This window comes from Megalobrama amblycephala, linkage group LG15, assembly GCF_018812025.1.
Source record: "Megalobrama amblycephala isolate DHTTF-2021 linkage group LG15, ASM1881202v1, whole genome shotgun sequence".
NCBI lineage: Eukaryota > Metazoa > Chordata > Actinopteri > Cypriniformes > Xenocyprididae > Megalobrama > Megalobrama amblycephala.
Genome location: NC_063058.1, coordinates 30214665 through 30235146, shown reverse-complemented (window position 1 = coordinate 30235146; position 20482 = coordinate 30214665). Strand labels below are relative to the sequence as shown.

General features: G+C 36.0%; 3 protein-coding genes across 6 annotated transcripts in view; all 3 read left to right on the top strand.

Annotated features, from left to right (window-relative positions):
• Positions 1-9491, top strand: part of myrf (myelin regulatory factor) — a 36264-nt gene extending 26773 nt beyond the window's left edge. For 2 of the 3 annotated variants that reach the window (XM_048158082.1, XM_048158083.1), the window contains 16 exons: positions 1074-1274; positions 1469-1577; positions 1711-1820; positions 1901-2061; positions 2146-2218; positions 4141-4223; positions 4319-4387; positions 4482-4577; positions 5187-5263; positions 5366-5479; positions 7693-7920; positions 8410-8503; positions 8586-8648; positions 8871-8976; positions 9068-9142; positions 9296-9491. In XM_048158082.1, coding sequence (XP_048014039.1) covers positions 1074-1274; positions 1469-1577; positions 1711-1820; positions 1901-2061; positions 2146-2218; positions 4141-4223; positions 4319-4387; positions 4482-4577; positions 5187-5263; positions 5366-5479; positions 7693-7920; positions 8410-8503; positions 8586-8648; positions 8871-8976; positions 9068-9142; positions 9296-9376 — 1740 coding nt within the window. In that variant the 3' untranslated portion in view covers positions 9377-9491. The remainder of the gene's footprint in view (positions 1-1073; positions 1275-1468; positions 1578-1710; positions 1821-1900; positions 2062-2145; positions 2219-4140; positions 4224-4318; positions 4388-4481; positions 4578-5186; positions 5264-5365; positions 5480-7692; positions 7921-8409; positions 8504-8585; positions 8649-8870; positions 8977-9067; positions 9143-9295) is intronic. The other variant, XM_048158084.1, reaches the window with a different exon arrangement.
• Positions 9492-14843: 5352 nt separating this feature from the next.
• tmem258 (transmembrane protein 258) lies at positions 14844-18177 on the top strand. Of its 2 annotated transcripts, none has more exons than XM_048157677.1 (4): positions 14844-14995; positions 15579-15688; positions 17462-17590; positions 18020-18177. In XM_048157677.1, exons 1-3 carry the CDS (start codon positions 14894-14896, stop codon positions 17586-17588), a joined length of 339 nt encoding a protein of 112 aa, XP_048013634.1. In that variant the 5' UTR covers positions 14844-14893; the 3' UTR covers positions 17589-17590; positions 18020-18177. The 2 variants fall into 2 exon arrangements, with proteins under 2 accessions (XP_048013634.1, XP_048013635.1); XM_048157678.1 differs by lacking the exon at positions 14844-14995 and adding an exon at positions 15024-15301.
• Positions 18178-18508: 331 nt separating this feature from the next.
• cracr2b (calcium release activated channel regulator 2B) overlaps positions 18509-20482 on the top strand; it is a 30544-nt gene continuing 28570 nt past the window's right edge. The window contains exon 1 of the mRNA XM_048157668.1: positions 18509-18664. The gene's annotated coding sequence lies outside the window, so the exon portion shown is untranslated. The remainder of the gene's footprint in view (positions 18665-20482) is intronic.

Genomic DNA, 20482 nt, shown 5'->3' with positions numbered 1-20482 from the left:
AGCATCCATCTAAAAATCTCTATGAACAGGAGCATATTAAAACACGATATCAACTCATCATAAATCAATAAATCAACTAATTATCTTACAGTGTGTAAGTCTCCTCGCCTTCCAGTGTCAATTGAGCTCGCTCCTGTTGCGTGTCTTCAAACTGGCAACCCGCGAGAGCATTGAGTCTGAGGGGCAGGGGGCGGGGCAAACAATATTTTGAATTTGGACTGCAGTACCCATTTCAACCACTAGCTGTCATTCTTACATAGAGCACAGTTTATTTTTCTGACCCCATTGGCAGCTATTTTTTCTTCTATTAAGCGTAAAGTCATTTAATTTTAATAAATTTTTCATAAAACAAGACTTAATATCTTAAGTCATTTTGCTTCTTGAGTAAAAGTATCTTGATGTAAAAATATTTAGATATTTAGGTATTTGTACTGAAAAATAAGATAAAATACTAAAGAAAATCATGTTTTGTGGTGTATGCCTGTTAAAAAAATCTATTGGATAAGCGTATGTTACTTTTCCTGTTCATTCTGTTGCTCTGTCGTACATTATCTTTTATTTAAAGTGTACCTATAAAGCCCGTTTCAAAAGATATATAAGTCTCTGGTGTGTCTGTTAAGTTTCAGCTCAAAATACCCCACAGATCATTTATTATAGCTTGTCAAATTTGCCCCTATTTGGGTGTGAGCAAAAATGCGCCGTTTTTGTGTGTGTCCCTTTAAATGCAAATGAGCTGCTGCTCCCCGCCCCCTTTCCAGAAGAAGGCGGAGCTTCAACAGCTCAACAACAACAAAGCTGGAGAATCTCACGCAGCCAAAATGAGGATTGTCAGTAACGGTGCTCACGGTATCAGTGCATCCCTAATCTTTATTATATGTTAAATGTAAATATGTATATATAAATATTTTATGTGTAAATTTATTTTAAAATCAGCTGAATTTGCAGTAACACAAGACCTTCCCTTCCCAGCCAATTACATAAATTATTGTTCTATTACTTAGTCCTTTCTTTCTTTCTTTCTTTCTTTCTTTCTTTCTTTCTTCTCTCTCTGTCTCTCTTCCTCTGTCTCTCAGGCATCTAATCCAGGTCAGTTTGAGAGTGACAGTGAAGTGTTGTGGCAGAGAGGGCAGATGCCAGACTCTGTGTATCATCACGGCCGAGTGGGCATCAACACGGACCGGCCGGACGAGGCCCTGGTTGTCCACGGCAATGTGAAGGTCATGGGATCCCTTGTGCATCCTTCCGATATTAGAGCCAAGGAGAATGTGAAGGAGGTACATTCTGATGTGTGCGCATAGCTCTCCTTACACATACACAAGGTCCGAACTTCCCTTACCAATGGTGGGGGAATAGAAAACATTTTTTATGGCCCTGAAGATATTTCCATCATGCTTTCCTATAATGGAATGATTTAGCTGCTTTGGCAGACAGTGCACAAATATCTCTTACACTTGCTCTCTTTCTCCAGGTGGACACCACTGATAACCTGAGGCGGATTTCTCAAATGAGGCTGGTGCATTATCAGTATAAGCCTGAGTTTGCAGCCACAGTGGGCATCGACACCACCGCTGAGACCGGTACTGTCCCCACAGATCAATCCCAGGTTTAGGGTTAAGGGATAGAATATACAGCTTGTAAAGTACAAAAATCATTTTGTCTGCGGAATATCGCCTTAAAACATGGAAACCCAACGTGTGTGTGTGTTATCAGGGGTGATCGCTCAGGAGGTCCAGCAGATTCTACCGGAGGCTGTGAAAGAGGGAGGAGATGTGGTGTGTGCTAACGGAGAGACCATCCCTAATCTACTGGTGGTCAATAAAGTACGAGCGCTCACACACATTCTTACAGATGCCCACACAGTCTCTCTGCCTCCCTCTCATGTGTGTGCTTAATGCTACAGGATCGGATCTTCATGGAGAACGTGGGAGCGGTGAAGGAGCTCTGCAAACTCACTGATAATCTGGAGACTCGCATTGACGAGCTCGAACGCTGGAGCCGAAAACTAGCCAAACTGCGTCGGCTAGACAGCATGAAGAGCACCGTCAGTGGAGGCACAGTCAGGTGTGTGTGTGTGAAGCTGTGCACTCACAGGTGCATCTGTTTGAGTGAATTCAAAGTCTGAAGAAATATGCTCCTTTTTTCTAGCCAATCAGGAAGCTATTTTAGCAGAACAGGAAGTGGTCCACTCAAGAAAAAAACAGCTAAGCCAGGAAGCAAGGTATGATTTATGTCAGCCTACCTCTTTTAAAAATATATACATATACTGTGTTCCAAATTATTATGCAAGTGACATGAAGTAGGATTTTAGTACAATAAACATTCAGATTTGTATTTGAAGCTGCTGGAGTCACTGGAGTCTCAAAAATCCCTTCATGCAGGCTTACAGTGGGTTTAGAAATACATTTTCAAACCATTTGGGATGAATAATAGGATGTATATTCATATAGTATATAGATTGGGATAGAATCATATTGGATGGGATGGAATTGTATGGAAATGATATGAATCATTGAATGACATGAAACGTGATAGAACCATATGGAATGGAATATAATGGGATAGAATCGTATGGAATGGAATAGAACCATATGGAATGGGATAGAACCATATGGAATGGGATAGAATCGTATGAAATGGGATAGAATCTTTTGGAATGGGATAGAATCATATGGAATGGTATAGAATCGTATGAAATGGGATAGAATCTTTTGGAATGGGATAGAATTGTATGAAATGGAATAGAACCATATGGAATGGGATAGAATCGTATGAAATGGGATAGAATCTTTTGGAATGGGATAGAATCATATTCAGTGGGATAGAATCTTATGGAATGGGATGGAATCATATGGAATGGGATAGAATCTTATGGAATGGAACAGAATGGAATGGAATGGAATAGAATCTTATGGAATGGGATAGAATCTTATGGAATGGGATAGAATCATATGAAATGGGATAGAATCTTTTGGAATGGGATAGAATCATGGAATGGGATAGAATCTTATGGAATGGGATAGAATCATATTCAGTGGGATATAATCTTATGGAATGGGATGGAATCATATGGAATGGGATAGAATCTTATGGAATGCCATAGAATCATATTCAGTGGGATAGAATCTTATGGAATGGGATGGAACCATATGGAATGGGATAGAATCTTATGGAATGGAACAGAATCGAATGGAATGGAATAGAATCTTATGGAATGGGATAGAATCATATGCAATGGGATAGAATCTTTTGGAATGGGATAGAATCATGGAATGGGATAGAATCTTATGGAATGGGATAGAATCATATTCAGTGTGATATAATCTTATGGAATGGGATGGAATGAAATGGAATGGGATAGAATCTTATGGAATGGAACAGAACCGTATGAAATGGGATAGAATCGTATGGAATGGGATAGAATCATATGGAATGGGATAGAATTATATGGAATGGGATAAAATCCTATGGAATGGAATAGAATCATATAGGATGGGATTGAATCATACTGGATTGGATAAAATCATGTGGATTTGAATACAATCATATGGAATGGAATAGGATCATAAAATGGAATAGAATCATAGAACCATATGGAATGGGATGGGATAGAATTATATGGTATTTAATAGAATCATATTGGATGGCAGAGATTCCTATGGAATGGAATAGAATCATACTGGATGGGATAAAATCACGTGGATTTGAATACAATCATATGGAATGGAATAGGATCATAAAATGGTATATAGAATCATGTGGAATGGAATAGAATCATATAGAATGGAATAGAATATGGAATTGAATAGAATCATATAGGATTGGATAGAATCATGTGGTATTGAGTAGAATCGTATTAGATGAGAGAGAATCCAATGTTATATTCAATCATATGGAATGGAGTAGGATCATAGAATGGTATATAGAACCATATGGAATGGAATAGAATTAAATCAGATGGGATAGGATAGGATATGATAGATTCATAGAATGGGATAGGATACAGTCATAAAGAATTGGATTGCATAGAGTCAATCAGTGGAATGAGATGAGATGGAATGGAATAACATCGAATAGAATGGGATAAGATGAGGTAATGTGAGATGGAATGGGATAGAATGATTATTGAGATGTGTGTTGCAGAGGTCCGTCCCGGAGCAGAGCTGTCTGAGTCACAGATTCATGCAGGGCACCATCCTGGCACTGGTCATCATAATGGCCTTCAGGTGAGAGAGGAAATCATTCACCCCAAAACTTTAGAATGAAGATTTTGAGTCTCCGTTTCATGCTCATTATCATCTCTCTCTGTCTCGTTCTCTAGTGTCATATCCATGTCCATCCTCTATGTGCTCAATCTTCAACACCATGGAAGCATAAGTGATGTTGAGGGGTATGTACATCTTCACACACAAGCATCCATTCACACGTCTTTCTCTTGGTTTCTGTATGTTCTCGTTTGATCTCCTCTTGCTTATTTCTCTCAGTGTCGTTTGTAGCTCTGCGTCCCACTGCCTTCTTTTCGTCTCTTGGACGCCCTTCCTCACTACAACCGTCACATTCTGTCCATCCTTCTGTCTGTGGTATGCTGTCCACTTTCCTTCTCTCTGTTCCTCTATCACTTCATCTTCCCATCCAGCACTGATAGATTTCCAGTCCTACATTTCCAAAGAGAACCTATTCAGGAAAATTGTATTAATCAGAGGTTGCTCGATCATAGACTACCGCTCAAAAGTTTGGGGTTGGAAATTTTTTTCAATGTTTTTAAAAGAAGTTTCCTCAGCTCACCAAGGCTGCATTTATTTGATCGAAATACAGTAACATTGTGAAATATTATTACTTTTTTTTTTTTATAAAAAAGGTAATTGCAACTTTTTATGTCACAATTTTGCCTTTTATCTCGCAATTGCGAACAATTGGTAACAATTATGCAATTATGCAAGACAATAATTGCCATAAGAGTATCAAGCTATAAAACAAATGTGTGTAGCAGTTCAGATGATTTAATATTGGGAAAATTGAGGAGAAATGTTTGAGTTCATATTGAGATCTCTGACTGAAAAATCTGAGCAAAGTTTGGGACAGTTATTCTCAGTTTAATATCTTTCTGGGAGAAGCTATTGAGATATTAAAAAGGCCTCATGTGATTTATTTTCTCTTTCTGATGGTATAATATCTCTTTGTCTGGACAGGTCTCGTTCTGCTCTGGGTTCGGCTCAAAAGGCTTCTTTCTCACCTGCCAGAATGACCACATCCACTCTCTCTCCAGGTCCCAGAAAACACATTCACACAAATAATGCAGATGTTGTATTTTTTCCCAATATGCATATTTTGATTATTAGTTTTATAGAAGTTCATTATCTGCTTACAGACTCCACCTCCCCATCGTTGTCCAATCACCCACCCTGCTGCCCTCCAACACCTGCCACAACCAACCAATCAGCCACTATCAGTCTGTTGCCAGGCAACAACCAATCCACACCAGGTATGACAACAACATCACAACACTGAAAGTTTTGAATTTATAACTCGCATATTTATATTTGAATATATAACTTTATATTTATAATTCGCAATTGTGAGTTTATATTTTGCAATTCTGAGGAAAAAGTCAGAATTGCTTGATTTAAAGTCAGAATTGAGAGATATAAAGTCAGAATTGTGAGATATAAAGTCAGAATTGCGTGATATAAAGTCAGAATCGCGTGATATAAAGTCGGAATCGCGAGATATAAAGTCAGAATTGCGTGATATAAAGTCAGAATCGCGTGATATAAAGTCAGAATCGCGTGATATAAAGTCAGAATCGCGAGATATAAAGTCGGAATTGCGTGATATAAAGTCGGTATTGCGAGATATAAAGTCGGAATTGCGAGATAAAAAGTCAGAAGTGCAAGATACAAAGTCGGAATTGCGAGATATAAAGTCGGAATTGCGTGATATAAAGTCGGAATTGCGAGATATAAAGTCGGAATCGCAAGATATAAAGTCGGAATTGCGAGATATAAAGTCGGAATTGCGAGATATAAAGTCGGAATTGCGAGTTATAAAGTCAGAATTGCGAGATATAAAGTCGGTATTGCGAGATATAAAGTCAGAAATGCGAGTTATAAAGTCGGAATTGCGAGATATAAAGTCGGTATTGCGAGATATAAAGTCAGAAATGCGAGTTATAAAGTCAGAATTGTGTGATATAAAGTCGGAATTGCGAGATATAAAGTCGGAATTGCGAGATATAAAGTCGGAAATGCGAGTTATAAAGTCAGAATTGCGAGATATAAAGTCGGAATTGCGAGATATAAAGTCGGAATTGTGTGATATAAAGTCAGAATCGCGTGATATAAAGTCAGAATCGCGTGATATAAAGTCGGAATCGCGAGATATAAAGTCAGAATTGCGAGATATAAAGTCGGAATTGCGAGATATAAAGTCGGAATTGCGAGTTATAAAGTCAGAATTGCGAGATATAAAGTCGGTATTGCGAGATATAAAGTCAGAAATGCGAGTTATAAAGTCAGAATTGTGTGATATAAAGTCGGAATTGCGAGATATAAAGTCGGAATTGCGAGATATAAAGTCAGAAATGCGAGTTATAAAGTCGGAATTGCGAGATATAAAGTCGGAATTGCGAGATATAGTCAGAATTGCGAGTTATAAAGTCAGAATTGCGAGATATAAAGTCAGAATTGCGAGTTATAAAGTCAGAATTGCGAGATATAAAGTCAGAATTGCGAGTTATAAAGTCAGAAATGCGAGTTATAAAGTCAGAATTGCGAGTTATAAAGTCAGAATTGCGAGATATAAAGTCGGAATTGCGAGATATAAAGTCGGAATTGCGTGATATAAAGTCAGAAATGCGAGTTATAAAGTCAGAATTGTGTGATATAAAGTCGGAATTGCGAGATATAAAGTCGGAATTGCGAGATATAAAGTCAGAAATGCGAGTTATAAAGTCGGAATTGCGAGATATAAAGTCAGAATTGCGAGATATAGTCAGAATTGCGAGTTATAAAGTCAGAATTGCGAGATATAAAGTCAGAATTGCGAGTTATAAAGTCAGAATTGCGAGATATAAAGTCAGAATTGCGAGTTATAAAGTCAGAAATGCGAGTTATAAAGTCAGAATTGCGAGTTATAAAGTCAGAATTGCGAGATATAAAGTCGGAATTGCGAGATATAAAGTCGGAATTGCGTGATATAAAGTCAGAAATGCGAGTTATAAAGTCAGAATTGCGAGTTATAAAGTCAGAATTGCGAGATATAAAGTCAGAATTGCGAGTTATAAAGTCAGAATTGCGAGATATAAAGTCAGAATTGCGAGATATAAAGTCAGAATTGTGAGATAAAAAGTTGCAATTTTTATTTTTTTATTTAGTGGCAGAAACAAGCTTCCATATATTATATATAAAGGCTTCAAGTAAAGTGTTACCAATGACTCTTTAAACATTAACATGAATTTAAAGTTGATCAACTTTCTTAATAAATATTTTCTGGTCAAAATAGACTTTCCAAAAATACATCACATTATAAAGGGAAACACTTTTTCAGGTTGAATCATTGAATCAGTTTAATGAATGAATGAATCAGTGAACTGACACATCAATGATAATGAAAGCTCCTCTATACTCCTCTTTTTGTCAGATTAAATAGAAAAAGAAAATAGAGTATAATTTCTCTCACTGTCTCTCTCTCTCTCAGACTCCAGCACTGCCGTTCCCACCCAGGCCACTATTAATAAGAAGGCAAAATCTCGGCCGCTGGACAAAGACAGCCGGAACAAGAACCGTCTGAGTCACACGTCGGCTCCTCTGAATCTCAGCAAAGTCAAACGGCCGCCTCAGCCTCCAGAGATGAGCGGAGCAACCAAACGCTTGCCTGGTGGACAACAGCCTCCGTCCCGGAGACAGCGCAGCGTCAACGCACATGGTGCATACACATAGAGCTAAACATGGTTTACTTTTATTTAGTTTTAAAAATGTTTATTCATAATATATTAAATTATATTTATGCTTTAAAAGGTTCTGCATTTGACGGTAGTTTCAAAGTTTTTTGGGGCTCTACTAGAATAGATTTTCATGTTTGAAAAACATATTACTTTTTACATATTCTCCATTGTTGCAGCTCCTCTCTTCCCAGTCTGTCAGTAACGCTCTGTTTAGTTCTTGTCTCTATGAAGCCCCTCCTCCTGAAAAGCACAAATTGCTCTGATTGGTCGGCTGGACCAGTGTGTTGTGATTGGTCAAGCTCTTTGAGCGTGTTTGGGAAATGTCCCGCCCCTTACATAACTGCGAGTTTCAACACACTACTAACTAACTCAACCAGGACCCGCCTCTTTATTCTGCATATGCCTTGAATTATTTAAATGAGGAATATTGTGACGTGTTCATTCGTTTTATTTATATGTTTTATACTCAGGTGGAAATCCACTAGCCTGTCTGAGCAAACTACACATCCTCGAGATGGATCAGGAGATCAGAACACTTGATTGTTCCTCACCTGAGAGCTGCAGGTGTGTGTTTGTGTTCACTATATTGGCTCACACAATGCTGTGTTATCAGGCCTCTGAGCTGATGTGTTTTATTCATTTGCAGCTTTACTGTGTTTCTAAATGGGGACAGAAACTCATCAATGTCTTACATTACTCTGCACATGATGTAAGTATAAACACATGCAGTTTTTAGCTTTTATTCCAGTAATGTTAAGATATTTGCTTCATAATATATGACTCCTCACTGATATGATGTGTTTTAAAGTGTGTCATATTCCAGTGTTTCATCAACTGATGTCCTCAGACACATCCACAGATGACCCTAGAATACTAACACACACACACACACACACATTTGACTCACGGAGATCTCTTCCTCTCCTTTAAGCTCCCCTGAGGTGGTGTGGGTGTGGCAGTGTGGAGCCACCAGGGGGCGTCTCTGTTCAAATCACCCAGAAGCTTCTTTGTCATTAAAGCGGAGCACTTTTACAACGGTGAGATTATTGGTCCTAGTTTATGTAGTAACTGAGAACATCACTCCTTAAATATGCTTCGGTTGTCACATGCAAACTTCTTTTCTGACAGGGGACCAGCCACCTGTGGTCACTTCCTGTTATGCCTTTTCAAGAGGTCACCTATCATTTCAGAGTGTCACATTCAGTGAGTGGACTTCAGACATAACTGTTCATCTCTCGCTCTGTCATTGTGTCCAAACCAGAAAAAAAAATCTCTCATGCAATTTCATTGTGCAAGCTTGGGATACTGTGTTTCAGTGTTGTGGGTATGTTAACCATTTAACCTCTCTGTTAACAGAGTCAAAGTGGATGCAGCAGTGAAGATGACGTGTCCCCCCAGTGCTCTGAGTACAGTTTCCTCATTCAAAGCGCATGCTAAAGAGCGTCAAGATTCATGCCATTCAGCTTCAGCTTCTCCTGTGTCCACTCATATCGCCCCCTCAGATTCAGAGACTGTTTTATCTGGGCGGGCTGTTAAAGACGTCTTATCTGTGTTTGTTCTGCGCATATTTGTACAAGACGAAAGGAAAATGAGCACATTTCAAAAATAATTTTTCTTCAGAGATCACTTAGCCTTAACCTCAATAGCATATCTCTGCTTATATACACACACATTTCTTTTGATTTGCCAAGATGTAATATAAACAGGTACCAGTGAGCGGCTGTTGGGTGGAGCTCATGTTCTTTCTGTAAACTCCACTGTTACACTACGAACAGTCAACAAGAAACCAAAAACAACCCTATTTAATTTCTTAAAGAGGTCATGTGATGCTATTTTAAAAGTTATATTATTCATTGGATGTACTAGAATAGATTAACATGCTTTAATGCTTAAAAAAAACTCTATTATTTATCACATACTGTACATTATTGCAGCCCCTCTATTCATAGTCTGTCTTATTTTTTTCTATATCACCTCAAGTGTGTGTCAGAAACGTAACGCCCCTTACCATAATCGTGCGCTTCAGCTTCCAAGGCTTATAAAGCAGTTCGAGCCTGACCAGATTCTGAAAATGCAGATGATCAAGCGGATCAACTGGAACCAACTTTGCAAGCACGACTTGAGGTTCATGAAGCTGTTTTTGAAGCAAACTTTTAAATCCTAATTTCATCCATTTTCGGAAGGCCAAACAAATGGGTTTTACTTTAATATCAAAACACACAGCATGACAACAACAGCCTCACCCTCTTTCTTTGCGTATGCCTTTGAGTTAGCTTTACGCTAATGTTTTGTGTGTGGAAGTAATGTCTGGACATTTTAGGCAGGTCTGTCTGGATCAGTGATCTCTGTTATATAGAGGCCCGTTCACACCATGAACAATAGCTATAAAGATAACAATAAAAATATAATTCTAAAAATCTTTCTAAATATAAAAGAATAGCAGAGACCACACCACAACTACAATGATAACAATATAGAGGAACAATATCATTGGGATCACTTTCAGAACGATTTTTTCCAGCTGTTGGAAGAAAAAAACGCTGACAGCCAATCAGAATCCATTTGAATTTAAGGGATTAGTTCACTTTCAAATGAAAATTACCCCAAGCTTCACTCACCCTCAAGCCATCCTAGCTGTATATGACTTCCTGAAGTACATAATCTGAGATATATTAATAAATATCCTAACGCATCTGAGCTTTATAATGGCAGTGAACGAGTATGAGCATCATACACATAAACACACGGCCCCAGGGGGTTAATAAAGGCCTTCTGAAGTGAAGTGATGAATTTGTGTAAAAAAGATCCATATTTAACAAGTTATGAAGTAAAATATCTAGCTTCCGCCAGACCGCCTTCCGTATTCAAGTTATTAAGAAAGTGTAAAACTCTAACAGTTCAAAAAGCTTACACTACATCCTACGCCTTCAACTTAGGAAAAAGTGTAACTGATGTGACATCAGTTCAGTTTTTTGTTTTTTTTCCTTAAAGGTGCCATCGAACGTTTTTTACAAGATGTAATATAAGTCTAAGGTGTCCCCTGAATGTGTCTGTGAAGTTTCAGCTCAAAATACCCCATAGATTTTTTTTTATAAATTTTTTTAACTTCCTATTTTGGGGCATCATTAACTATGCGCCGATTCAGGCTGCGTCCCCTTTAAATCTCACGCTCCCTGCCCATCGAGCTCGCGACTCTATAATACAATGCATTTACAAAGTTCACACAGCTAATATAACCCTCAAAATGGATCTTTACAAGATGTTCGTCATGCATGCTGCATGCATGCTTCGGGTCATGTGAGTATAGTATTTATTTGGGTGTTTATATTTGATTCTGAATGAGTTTGATGGTGCTCCGTGGCTAAAGCTAACATTACACACTGTTGGAGAGATTTATAAAGAATGAAGTTGTGTTTATGAATTATACAGACTGCAAGTGTTTAAAAATGAAAATAGCGACGGCTCTTGTCTCCGTGAAACGATGGTAACTTTAACCACATTTACCAGTACATTAGCAACATGCTAACGAAACATTTAGAAAGACAATTTACAAATATCACTAAAAATATCATGTTATCATGGATCATGTCAGTTATTATTGCTCCATCTGCCATTTTTCGCTATTGTTCTTGCTTGCTTACCTAGTCTGATGATTCAGCTGTGCACAGATCCAGACGTTAATACTGGCTGCCCTTGTGTAATGCCTTGAACATGGGCTGGCATATGCAAATATTGGGGGCGTACATATTAATGATCCCGACTGTTACGTAACAGTCGTTATGTTGAGATTCGCCTGTTCTTCGGAGGTCTTTTAAACAAATGAGATTTATATAAGAAGGAGGAAACAATGGAGTTTGAGACTCACAGTATGTCATTTCCATGTACTGAACTCTTGTTATTGAACTATGCCAAGATGAATTCAATTTTTAATTCTAGGGCACCTTTAAGTTGAATACGAAAGGCGGTCTGGCGGAAGCTACATATTTTACTTCATAACTTGTTAAATATGGATTTTTTTTTTACACAAACGCATCGCTTGATTCCGTTAGTCGTGTTTACTGCCATTATAAAGCTTGGATGTGTCAGGATATTTATTAAAGGATTAGTCCACTTTTAAATAAAATTTTCCTGATAATTTACTCACCCCCATGTCATCTAAGATGTTCATGTCTTTCTACTTACGGAAAGAATCTGGCGCAAGTTTAGTTTTTCCCCCCTTTTTTTTTTTTTTTTGGCTTTTTGAAGAATACGGAAAGCGGAAACACGTGCAAGACGATAATTTGTGTTTATAAAGCATATACAGTTGTATATGACTGATAGTTTCACTAGATAAGACCCTTATTCCTCGTCTGGTATCGTTTAAATCCCTTTGAAGCTGCACTGAAACTGTAATTTTGACCTTCAACCATTTGGAGGCCATTGAAGTCCACTATAAAGAGAAAAATGTTTTTATCAAAAACCTTAATTTCTTTTCGACTGAAGAAAGAAAGACATGAACATCTTGGATGACATGGGAGTAAATTATCAGGAAAATTTTATTTGAAAGTGGACTAATCCTTTAAATTCACTGTTAGATTAGATCTATTACACTCAAACCATAGCATGCTGAGGACATCTGCTGGTTAAAACGTGTAAATGCAACAAGAACGGCAAAAACATGTTGTAAACAGACCGTTTTTGTTCATTGGTGTGGACGCAAATATAGTTATCATTACAGTTATCTTAATAGTTATAGTTCTTGGTGTGAACGGGCCTTAATGTGGGAGACTTGAGCTTTATAACTTGGCAGATCTTATAGGCTACATGCTAAGACAGATAGACTATTACATGCTAAAGGAAAAGTAAAGCATTAAATGCATCATATCACCTCTTTAAAACATGTTTTTGCTCTTACATCTCAACAGTTTAATAAATTTTACCTAACCTGCTCTGTGAGATTCTCTTCAAAATCTTGCTTCTCCATGACATGAGTTGAGCTGACGGAGAAAACCAACAATTCATGAAACCGAACTCGCTTGGCTAGAAATTTTTGCTTTTGCGTTATTAATGTCTTTATAATAGATCTGCATGCTCACAAACTCTTATTTTTAAAGTCTTTTTTTACTTTTCATGCCGTTTATACACTGGAAATGGCTTTAACTGCACCAGCTCATTATTAATGAGACACAAATTGGGTTATTTGCCTCACGGTTTGTTAAACTTCCCATTTATACGGAGGCAGGGTTGCCACATTTAACAGCCTCGTTTCTGTGGTCACGTCCACTGGAGAGATACAGTTAAGATACAGATATAATGTAAGCAGCATTGAAAGTATATTTAATATGGTTGGCAAAGTTACTGTAGTAAAGATATCAGCTCATATCAATAAAGACTGGATTTGAGAGTTACAGTCACTGGATTTCTCTTTAAAACTGGAACAAAAGCAATCGTAAGTCAAACACTGTGGCAAAAACACTGGATCATACTCTCATTAACTGTCAGGAAACACTACGGTACTTAATATTTCCTTTTCCTTGTACACCTTTTTTAAATGCATTGTTTTAACTTTAGTAGTATGCTGCTGTGCATACTATACTTTATATAAGCCTTAACCAATGATTTTGTTCCAAATAGATCTTTTGAACAGTTTATATGCAGTATATTCTTGTATAGTTTTTTCTGAACGTCACTTGTCTAAACATTTGAAGCATCTCGGTGGTTTCTCAGAGAATTTGTCAGACAATGTCCCAAATTTTGAGTATTACTAAACAAAACCTAGTAGATTCATGGTCATTTAAAAAATAATAACTGTAAATTTCACCTTCATGGAGTCTTTTTGTCTTTTGTTTGTTTATTATCCTTGTACACATAACATGTTGATGTTCTAGATATTGTTTGAATATTTTAAAGCAATAAGTAAAGCCATAAAGTAGACTTTGTAAAGCTGGTCAGTATGTGATTATGATGGTCAAATCATGAAGAAAACCTGGAAAGTGTTGACTGAAAATGTTGTGCACTAAAATTATAATTTCCATAACACCACACTAATGGATGATACTGATTCTGAGTATAAACACAGTTGGGATGATCTTGTGAAATCTAATATATGGTTATTATATTTTATATCACATATTCTGTCCTGAGTAAACCAGCCTCTTGTGGAAGCACTTCCAAACTATGCACTGTAAATATTTTTCTAATGTTTTCTGTGACATCTAAAACTGTTTAAATACTCTGTAATATATAAAATGTTTTTGTGAAAATTCAGTTCGGTTTTTATTGTTTGTTATAACTTTCATTATATGTACAACCATATCCTTTATTTCTGTTCTTTTTACTCTTCATTAAATTCGTTTTTATAACATGTAATTTTACTAAATTTATGATTTGTTGGTGCATTGTTAATCATAACATGTTTGATTAAAGACATTTTTATTTTTTAAACATTTTAAATAACTTGTCTTAAGTGGGGTAAAACGTTTCTTGTTCATCGATGACTAGCGTAAAATTACATAAACTGATTTTACCACCAAAGGACAATATTTTTTTCTCAGTTGTCTGTTTTATGTTTGTCTTTATGGCTCAAAGCCCAGTAAGAACTAAAATATTAAAAACTCTTAATTCACTATTGTGTTTATGTCCCGGAACATTTTCTCTTTTCTTTCGCTTTCTGAAAGCCTGTTGTATATTGATACATAATCATTATTTTTAGTTCAGCTGCATAATTTCAGTCTCACTTTTTTGACATGTATGTGTACTGATGTCATAATACAAATGTATGCAAGCATGATGCATAAATTAAATAAATATTTTTTTTCTGCATACTAAATTTAAATTCTTCCATGTGTTACAGTCATTATGAAACGACCTCTATCTATCTATCTATCTATCTATCTATCTATCTATCTATCTATCTATCTATCTATCTATCTATCTATCTATCTATCGATCGATCTGGGAGGACTTTTATTTTGCATGTCGATGTCAATCAATCCTCTTCCGGTCACTCTTCACTTACGTGGCTGTTCTTACTCTTCTTCCGGTCGGACAGATTCTGGCTTTACCTGTCACACGATGGTAAATTACGCATGATTTAACAGCAAATTATTATATTTCTTAAACCTCCGAGTGTCCAGGAATGAATTGAAACTGCAAATAACGCTCTTTTATCGCTCTTGTCTTGTTAAATTGCAGCAGTTTGGCAGCTTTAGCTTTAGCAGTTAGCCGCAGTCAGGATGATTTTCACTACAGACACGGATATTAACGTTATACAAAATATCTTATGCATGTTTTAATCATAAGTATGTATGTGTATATGTGTGTAGGCTTCATGTTAACTTGTAATAGATGTTATGCAGAAAGAAGTGTTGCACTATTAATTTAGTAAGTGTGTCAGTTTTATTATTGTATTCACATTCATGCATTGTGTGTATATATACTGACAGTTTTGTCAATTTTGAGTAAATGTTGTAGGGAAAAAAAATTATTTTTCTAGATATCCATATTGGAAATGACCAGATCAGTTCAGCACTTTTATACACCTTTTCTTTCCAGCTTCTTTATGTCATGTTTGTGTTTTTTTATTGTTATTTGATTTTATCACGTGATGACGAGCATCTTGAGACGAATTAAATGTGTAAATGTCTGATTGTCTGTGCAGGAGTTGGAAGCCATGACGAGATACACCAGCCCGGTGAACCCGGCTGTGTTCCCCCACCTCACCGTAGTGCTGCTGGCCATCGGCATGTTCTTCACAGCCTGGTTCTTCGTGTATCCTTCACTATTCGCCCAATTCCATCAGAAATGTATGGAAGCTTGTTTCTGCCACAGAATTAAAAAAATAAACAAGATAATATTGACTTTTTATCTCGTAATTCTGAGGAAAAAGTCAGATTTACGAGATACAAACTCAGAATTGTAAGATATGAACTTGCAATTCTGAGAAGAAAAGTCTGAATTGTGAGATTAAAAACTTGAAATTGCAAGAAAAAAGTATGAATTGTAAGATAAAGTCGCAATTACCTTTTTTCATGACTGAAACAGAAACAAGACTCAATTACAAGACTCAATTTTGAGGAAAAACATCAAAACTGCTAGATGTAAACTCGTCTCGCAATTGTGAGAAAAAGTCAAAATTGAGATATGATATTCCAATCTGAGAAGAAATGTCAGAATTTTGAGAGAAAAAAACATGCAATTACTAAAAATAAAAACAGAATTGTAAGATAGTCGCAATTACCTTTTTTTCATGATTGAAACTAAAAACAATTACAAGATGTAAACTCAGAATTTTGAGGAAAAACATCAAATTTGCAAGATGTAAATTTGTCTCGCATTTGTGAGAAAAAGACAGAATTGTGAGGTATAAACTCAGAATTGTGAGGAAAAAGTCAAAATTTTGAGATATAGACTTCCAATCTGAGAAGAAATGTCAGAATTTTAAGATTAAAAAAACTTGCAAATGCTAGAAAAAAGCAGAATTGTGAGATAAAGTTGTAATTACCTTTTGTTGTGACTGAAACAAAAAACAGAATTGCACTCAATTTTGAGGAAAAAAGTCAAAATTATAAGTTATAAACTTGCAATTCTAAGAAAAGTCCGAATTGTGGGATTAAAAACTTGAAATTGAATGAAAAAAGTATGAATTGTAAGATAAAACCGCAATTACCTTTTTTCATGATTGAAACAGAAAACAGAATTACAAGATGTAAACTCAGAAATTTGAGGAAAAACATCAAATTTGCAAGATGTAAATTCGTCTCGCATTTGTGAGAATAAGACAGGTTTGCGAGGTATAAACTCAAAATTGTACGATATGAACATACAATCTGAGAAGAAAAGTCAGAATTTTGAGATTAAAAACCTTGCAAATGCTAGAAAAAAGCAGAATCGTTAGATAAAGTTGTAATTGCTTTTTTTTCGTGACTAAAACAAAAAACAGAAATGCACTCAATTTTGAGGAAAAAAGTCAAAATTGTAAGATATAAACTTGCAATTCTAAGAAAAGTCCAAAGTGTGGGATTAAAAACTTGCAATTACTTGCATTACTAAAAAAACATAAAAAAAAACAATTGTAAGATAGTCGCAATTACCTTTTTTTGGTGACCGTAACAAAAAACAGAATTGCAAGATTTAAACTCTGAATTTTGAGGAAATAAGTCAAAATTGTGAGATGTAAACATGTATCGCAATTGTGTGAAAAAGACAGATTCACGAGATATAAAATCAGAATTGTAAGATATAAACTTTCAATTCTGAGAAGAAAAGTCCGAATTGAGACTTGCAAATGCAAGAAAGTCTTGAATTACCATTTTTTTTGTGATGGAAACAAAAAACAGAATTGCAAGATGTAAATTCAGAAGTCAAAATTGGTAAATGTAAATTCGTAATTATGAGAAATAAAGTCAGAATTGCAAGATATGAACATGCAGTTCTGAGAAGAAAAGTCTGAATTGTGAGAAACTCGCAATTGCTAGAAATTTTTTTTTAAGATTTAACCTAAAAAGATGCGTATGTGTATTTGCATCCTTGACACTTTCTCAGATATGAAGTGACGTCCACGAAGTACACGAGAGACGTGTACAAAGAGCTGCTGATTTCTCTGGTGGCGTCGCTCTTCATGGGCTTCGGCGTTCTGTTCCTCTTACTGTGGGTCGGCATTTATGTCTGAAAGTGAGTGTCTGTTTTATTACTGATATACTATTGTACTTTTTAGTAGTATATTTTGAATTAGGTTTTTTTTTTATTTTCATTTTAAATTTAGTTATTGTGTTCCTTTTTTTTTTTTCCTATTTTCTTTTTTAAAAATGTGTATAGTTTATAGTTTTTGGTTATTTTAGTACATAAAGTTAAACTTGAAAATGAGAAATGTTGTTTTTTTTATTAAATTTTATTTCATCTAATGTTTATTTTATATCAAGTAACAAGTTTTTTTTTTATGGTTTTAGTTAACCATAATAACTCTAGTCTTGCCGCTTGACCAGTTTACATATTATCCTTGAAATTACAGTATTTACAGTCCCTGAATTCTGCAGGCTGGACATGCAAACTTTACATTCTGAGATCATTATTTATGTCATCTGTTATATCTGTGTTTGTCAGGTTGTGGAAATGACATGTACAGGAAAACATTCCAGGTTGATCAGAACGTTTTTTTCCGGGACTTCAAGCTGAATTTTGGATGGAGTTTGCACTGGCATGATGGACGGGATTGTGGGTTAATATTTCGCAAATAAAATTTTTTGTTAGAAAATAAAAAATGATTCTTGTTTTTCATTTTATGTGTTTTGAAATACATTTTCTTTTATCATTCACACTGTCAGCCATACAAATGGGTTCATATCCCATTTTGGCCAGGTTCACCTTCCATATTCCATGCTTTTTAACCCTAACCAATAAAATATGTATATTAATATTTATTAATGGCAATTATATTCAATATATATAATCATAACACATTTCTGTCATTATTTCTTCACACAGCATTATGTAATAAAGCTTCACCAGCGTTAATCATTGTTTTGCTCACAGACTACGTTTCCTAGAATAACAAGTATGTTACTTACGTTCACACACGATGCGAGAGGTGAGTTGGCTGGCTATTTGAAAACATAGCATGTTATTTGTGTCCTGCGGGCTGTTTGTGGAGCGTAAAACCCCAATCCGAGCTTAATCTGACAGATCAGAATAGAACAGTCTGTCAGCGGTGAGATCGTCGCCTGTCTTGGAGCTAAAGCGACTACTGAGGTAAAGCATATGAAAGCTTATTTCCGCCACAGAATAAAAAATGTTAATGGCGACCTTTTTTATATCTCAGAAGTGAGAATTTTTCTTCAGAATCGTGAGGTAAAAACTCAGGATTGTGAGATAAAAAGTCTAAATCGCCTTTTTTTATTTCGTGGCGGGAAATTTTACAGACTGTGTAACACTCATTATCGTAAATCCTGCAAAGTTTTTTATCTTTTCATTTTTAAAAAAATGTATGTTCATTTATAACACTAGCCTGTACTATTTTTTTTTATTATTTTAGGGTTAAAATTACCAAACAATTAGTTAACTGCTGTGAGAGTTCCTCAGAAATGACGTGTTTTTGTAGGCCAACCCGGAAGTTAGCAGCGCACTGGTTCCCTCGATCGAAAGCCTATGCATTTTTCCCATATACTTTTGGAAAACAGCAAAAAATAAACTGTGTTTAACAAAGGTTTATGACACTTACACGTTTTGTCTATCAAGATAATCTTGACAAGTTAACACAACATTTATACATTTTTAAGCCTAAATAAAGTGGTCAGATATAAAAAGCTAACAGTAGGCTATAAACGGACTACAGCACACCATGGTCGCGGATCAACGTCGTCACCACCACCAAACTTCCTCAAACTTTATTTAAAAAACAACTATTTAAAAACATGCTCACTGATTATGATCTGCGCTGTGTATGAATACTTATCCGCTTTTTCATGAGAAATGCTGTCCTGTTTGTCATGATGACGTCTAAAGTCCCCGCCAAAGGAAGTAGTCCCTTTTAGCAACTTGTTAGCAACCGCTGTTTTTAAGACACAATAAAGGTTTAAATAATCACAACTGGTGTGTTTTATGCCATAGATCAAAATGTGAAAATATTTAGAGGCTTTGTTAACCACAGACCTTATTTCAGGCGATTTAGCAAAAACCCATTTAAAAAAACCATTGACTTCGGGGCGATATGGAACTGGAAGTCCTAAAATGCTAACTCGCTTCCGGGTTTTGCCTACAAAAACACGTCATCCCTGAGGCACTCGGCTATGGAAGTGACGGTAAAAAGTACATTGTTCTCTCTTCTGACTGCAGTTATTAATTGCTCTCCGTCTTTTCCCTCTTTTTTAAAGTTATGAAAACACTATTGTAGAGTTTTTATTTTGCTATTTGTGCAAATGAAAACACAAATATATTTAGCTAAGTCTGTCATTTACCCAATAATGACGACTTTCGCTTCTGAGAAACCCGGAAATGTAAAAAGGATCTATTGCGAGGGGAAAAAAAGTTAGAATTCTGAAACAAAAGTCGCAATTACCGTCTTTATTTTTTCGTGGTGGGGAAAAAACAGAATTCCGGGGCCTCATTTATAAAATGTTGCGCAGAAACCGTCCTAAATTTGATCTTACGATAATTTCTCTGATGTACGTACGTGTAATTCATAGAATGAACGTAAACAGGAAACAAGCGTATGTCTCTTTCAGATGTAAAATCTATAAATCGCAAATGATTATGAACTTGCGCGAAGCTGAATAGTTTCAGTTCTCCGCGTTGTAAACAACACCTAATTAATGTCATTTACAAATAAACGATCAACAGTCATTGTCCAAATCCTTAGCGAGCTGCAAGAATAGTTTAGATTTCCAAAAACCTGCAGTAATCTGACAATGAAAAGTGCGCATGTCTGGTCAGACCCTGATTTGGCTCTAAGCACTTTTCCACGTCAAAGACCGTTTTTATAAATATGAGCGTTGGTGTACATTTAAGTGTACTCTAAGATCAAATCTGTGCGTACCCACGCTTAATAAATGAGGCCCCCCAAGGTGTAGA

Coding starts and splice junctions, on each gene's coding strand:
- tmem258 (XM_048157677.1), top strand. CDS start 14,894: ATGTCGATGTCAATCAATCCTCTTCCGGTCACTCTTCACTTACGTGGC. Junction 14,996..15,578: donor GCTTTACCTGTCACACGATG/GTAAATTACGCA, acceptor TTGTCTGTGCAG/GAGTTGGAAGCCATGACGAG. Junction 15,689..17,461: donor TTCACAGCCTGGTTCTTCGT/GTATCCTTCACT, acceptor ACACTTTCTCAG/ATATGAAGTGACGTCCACGA.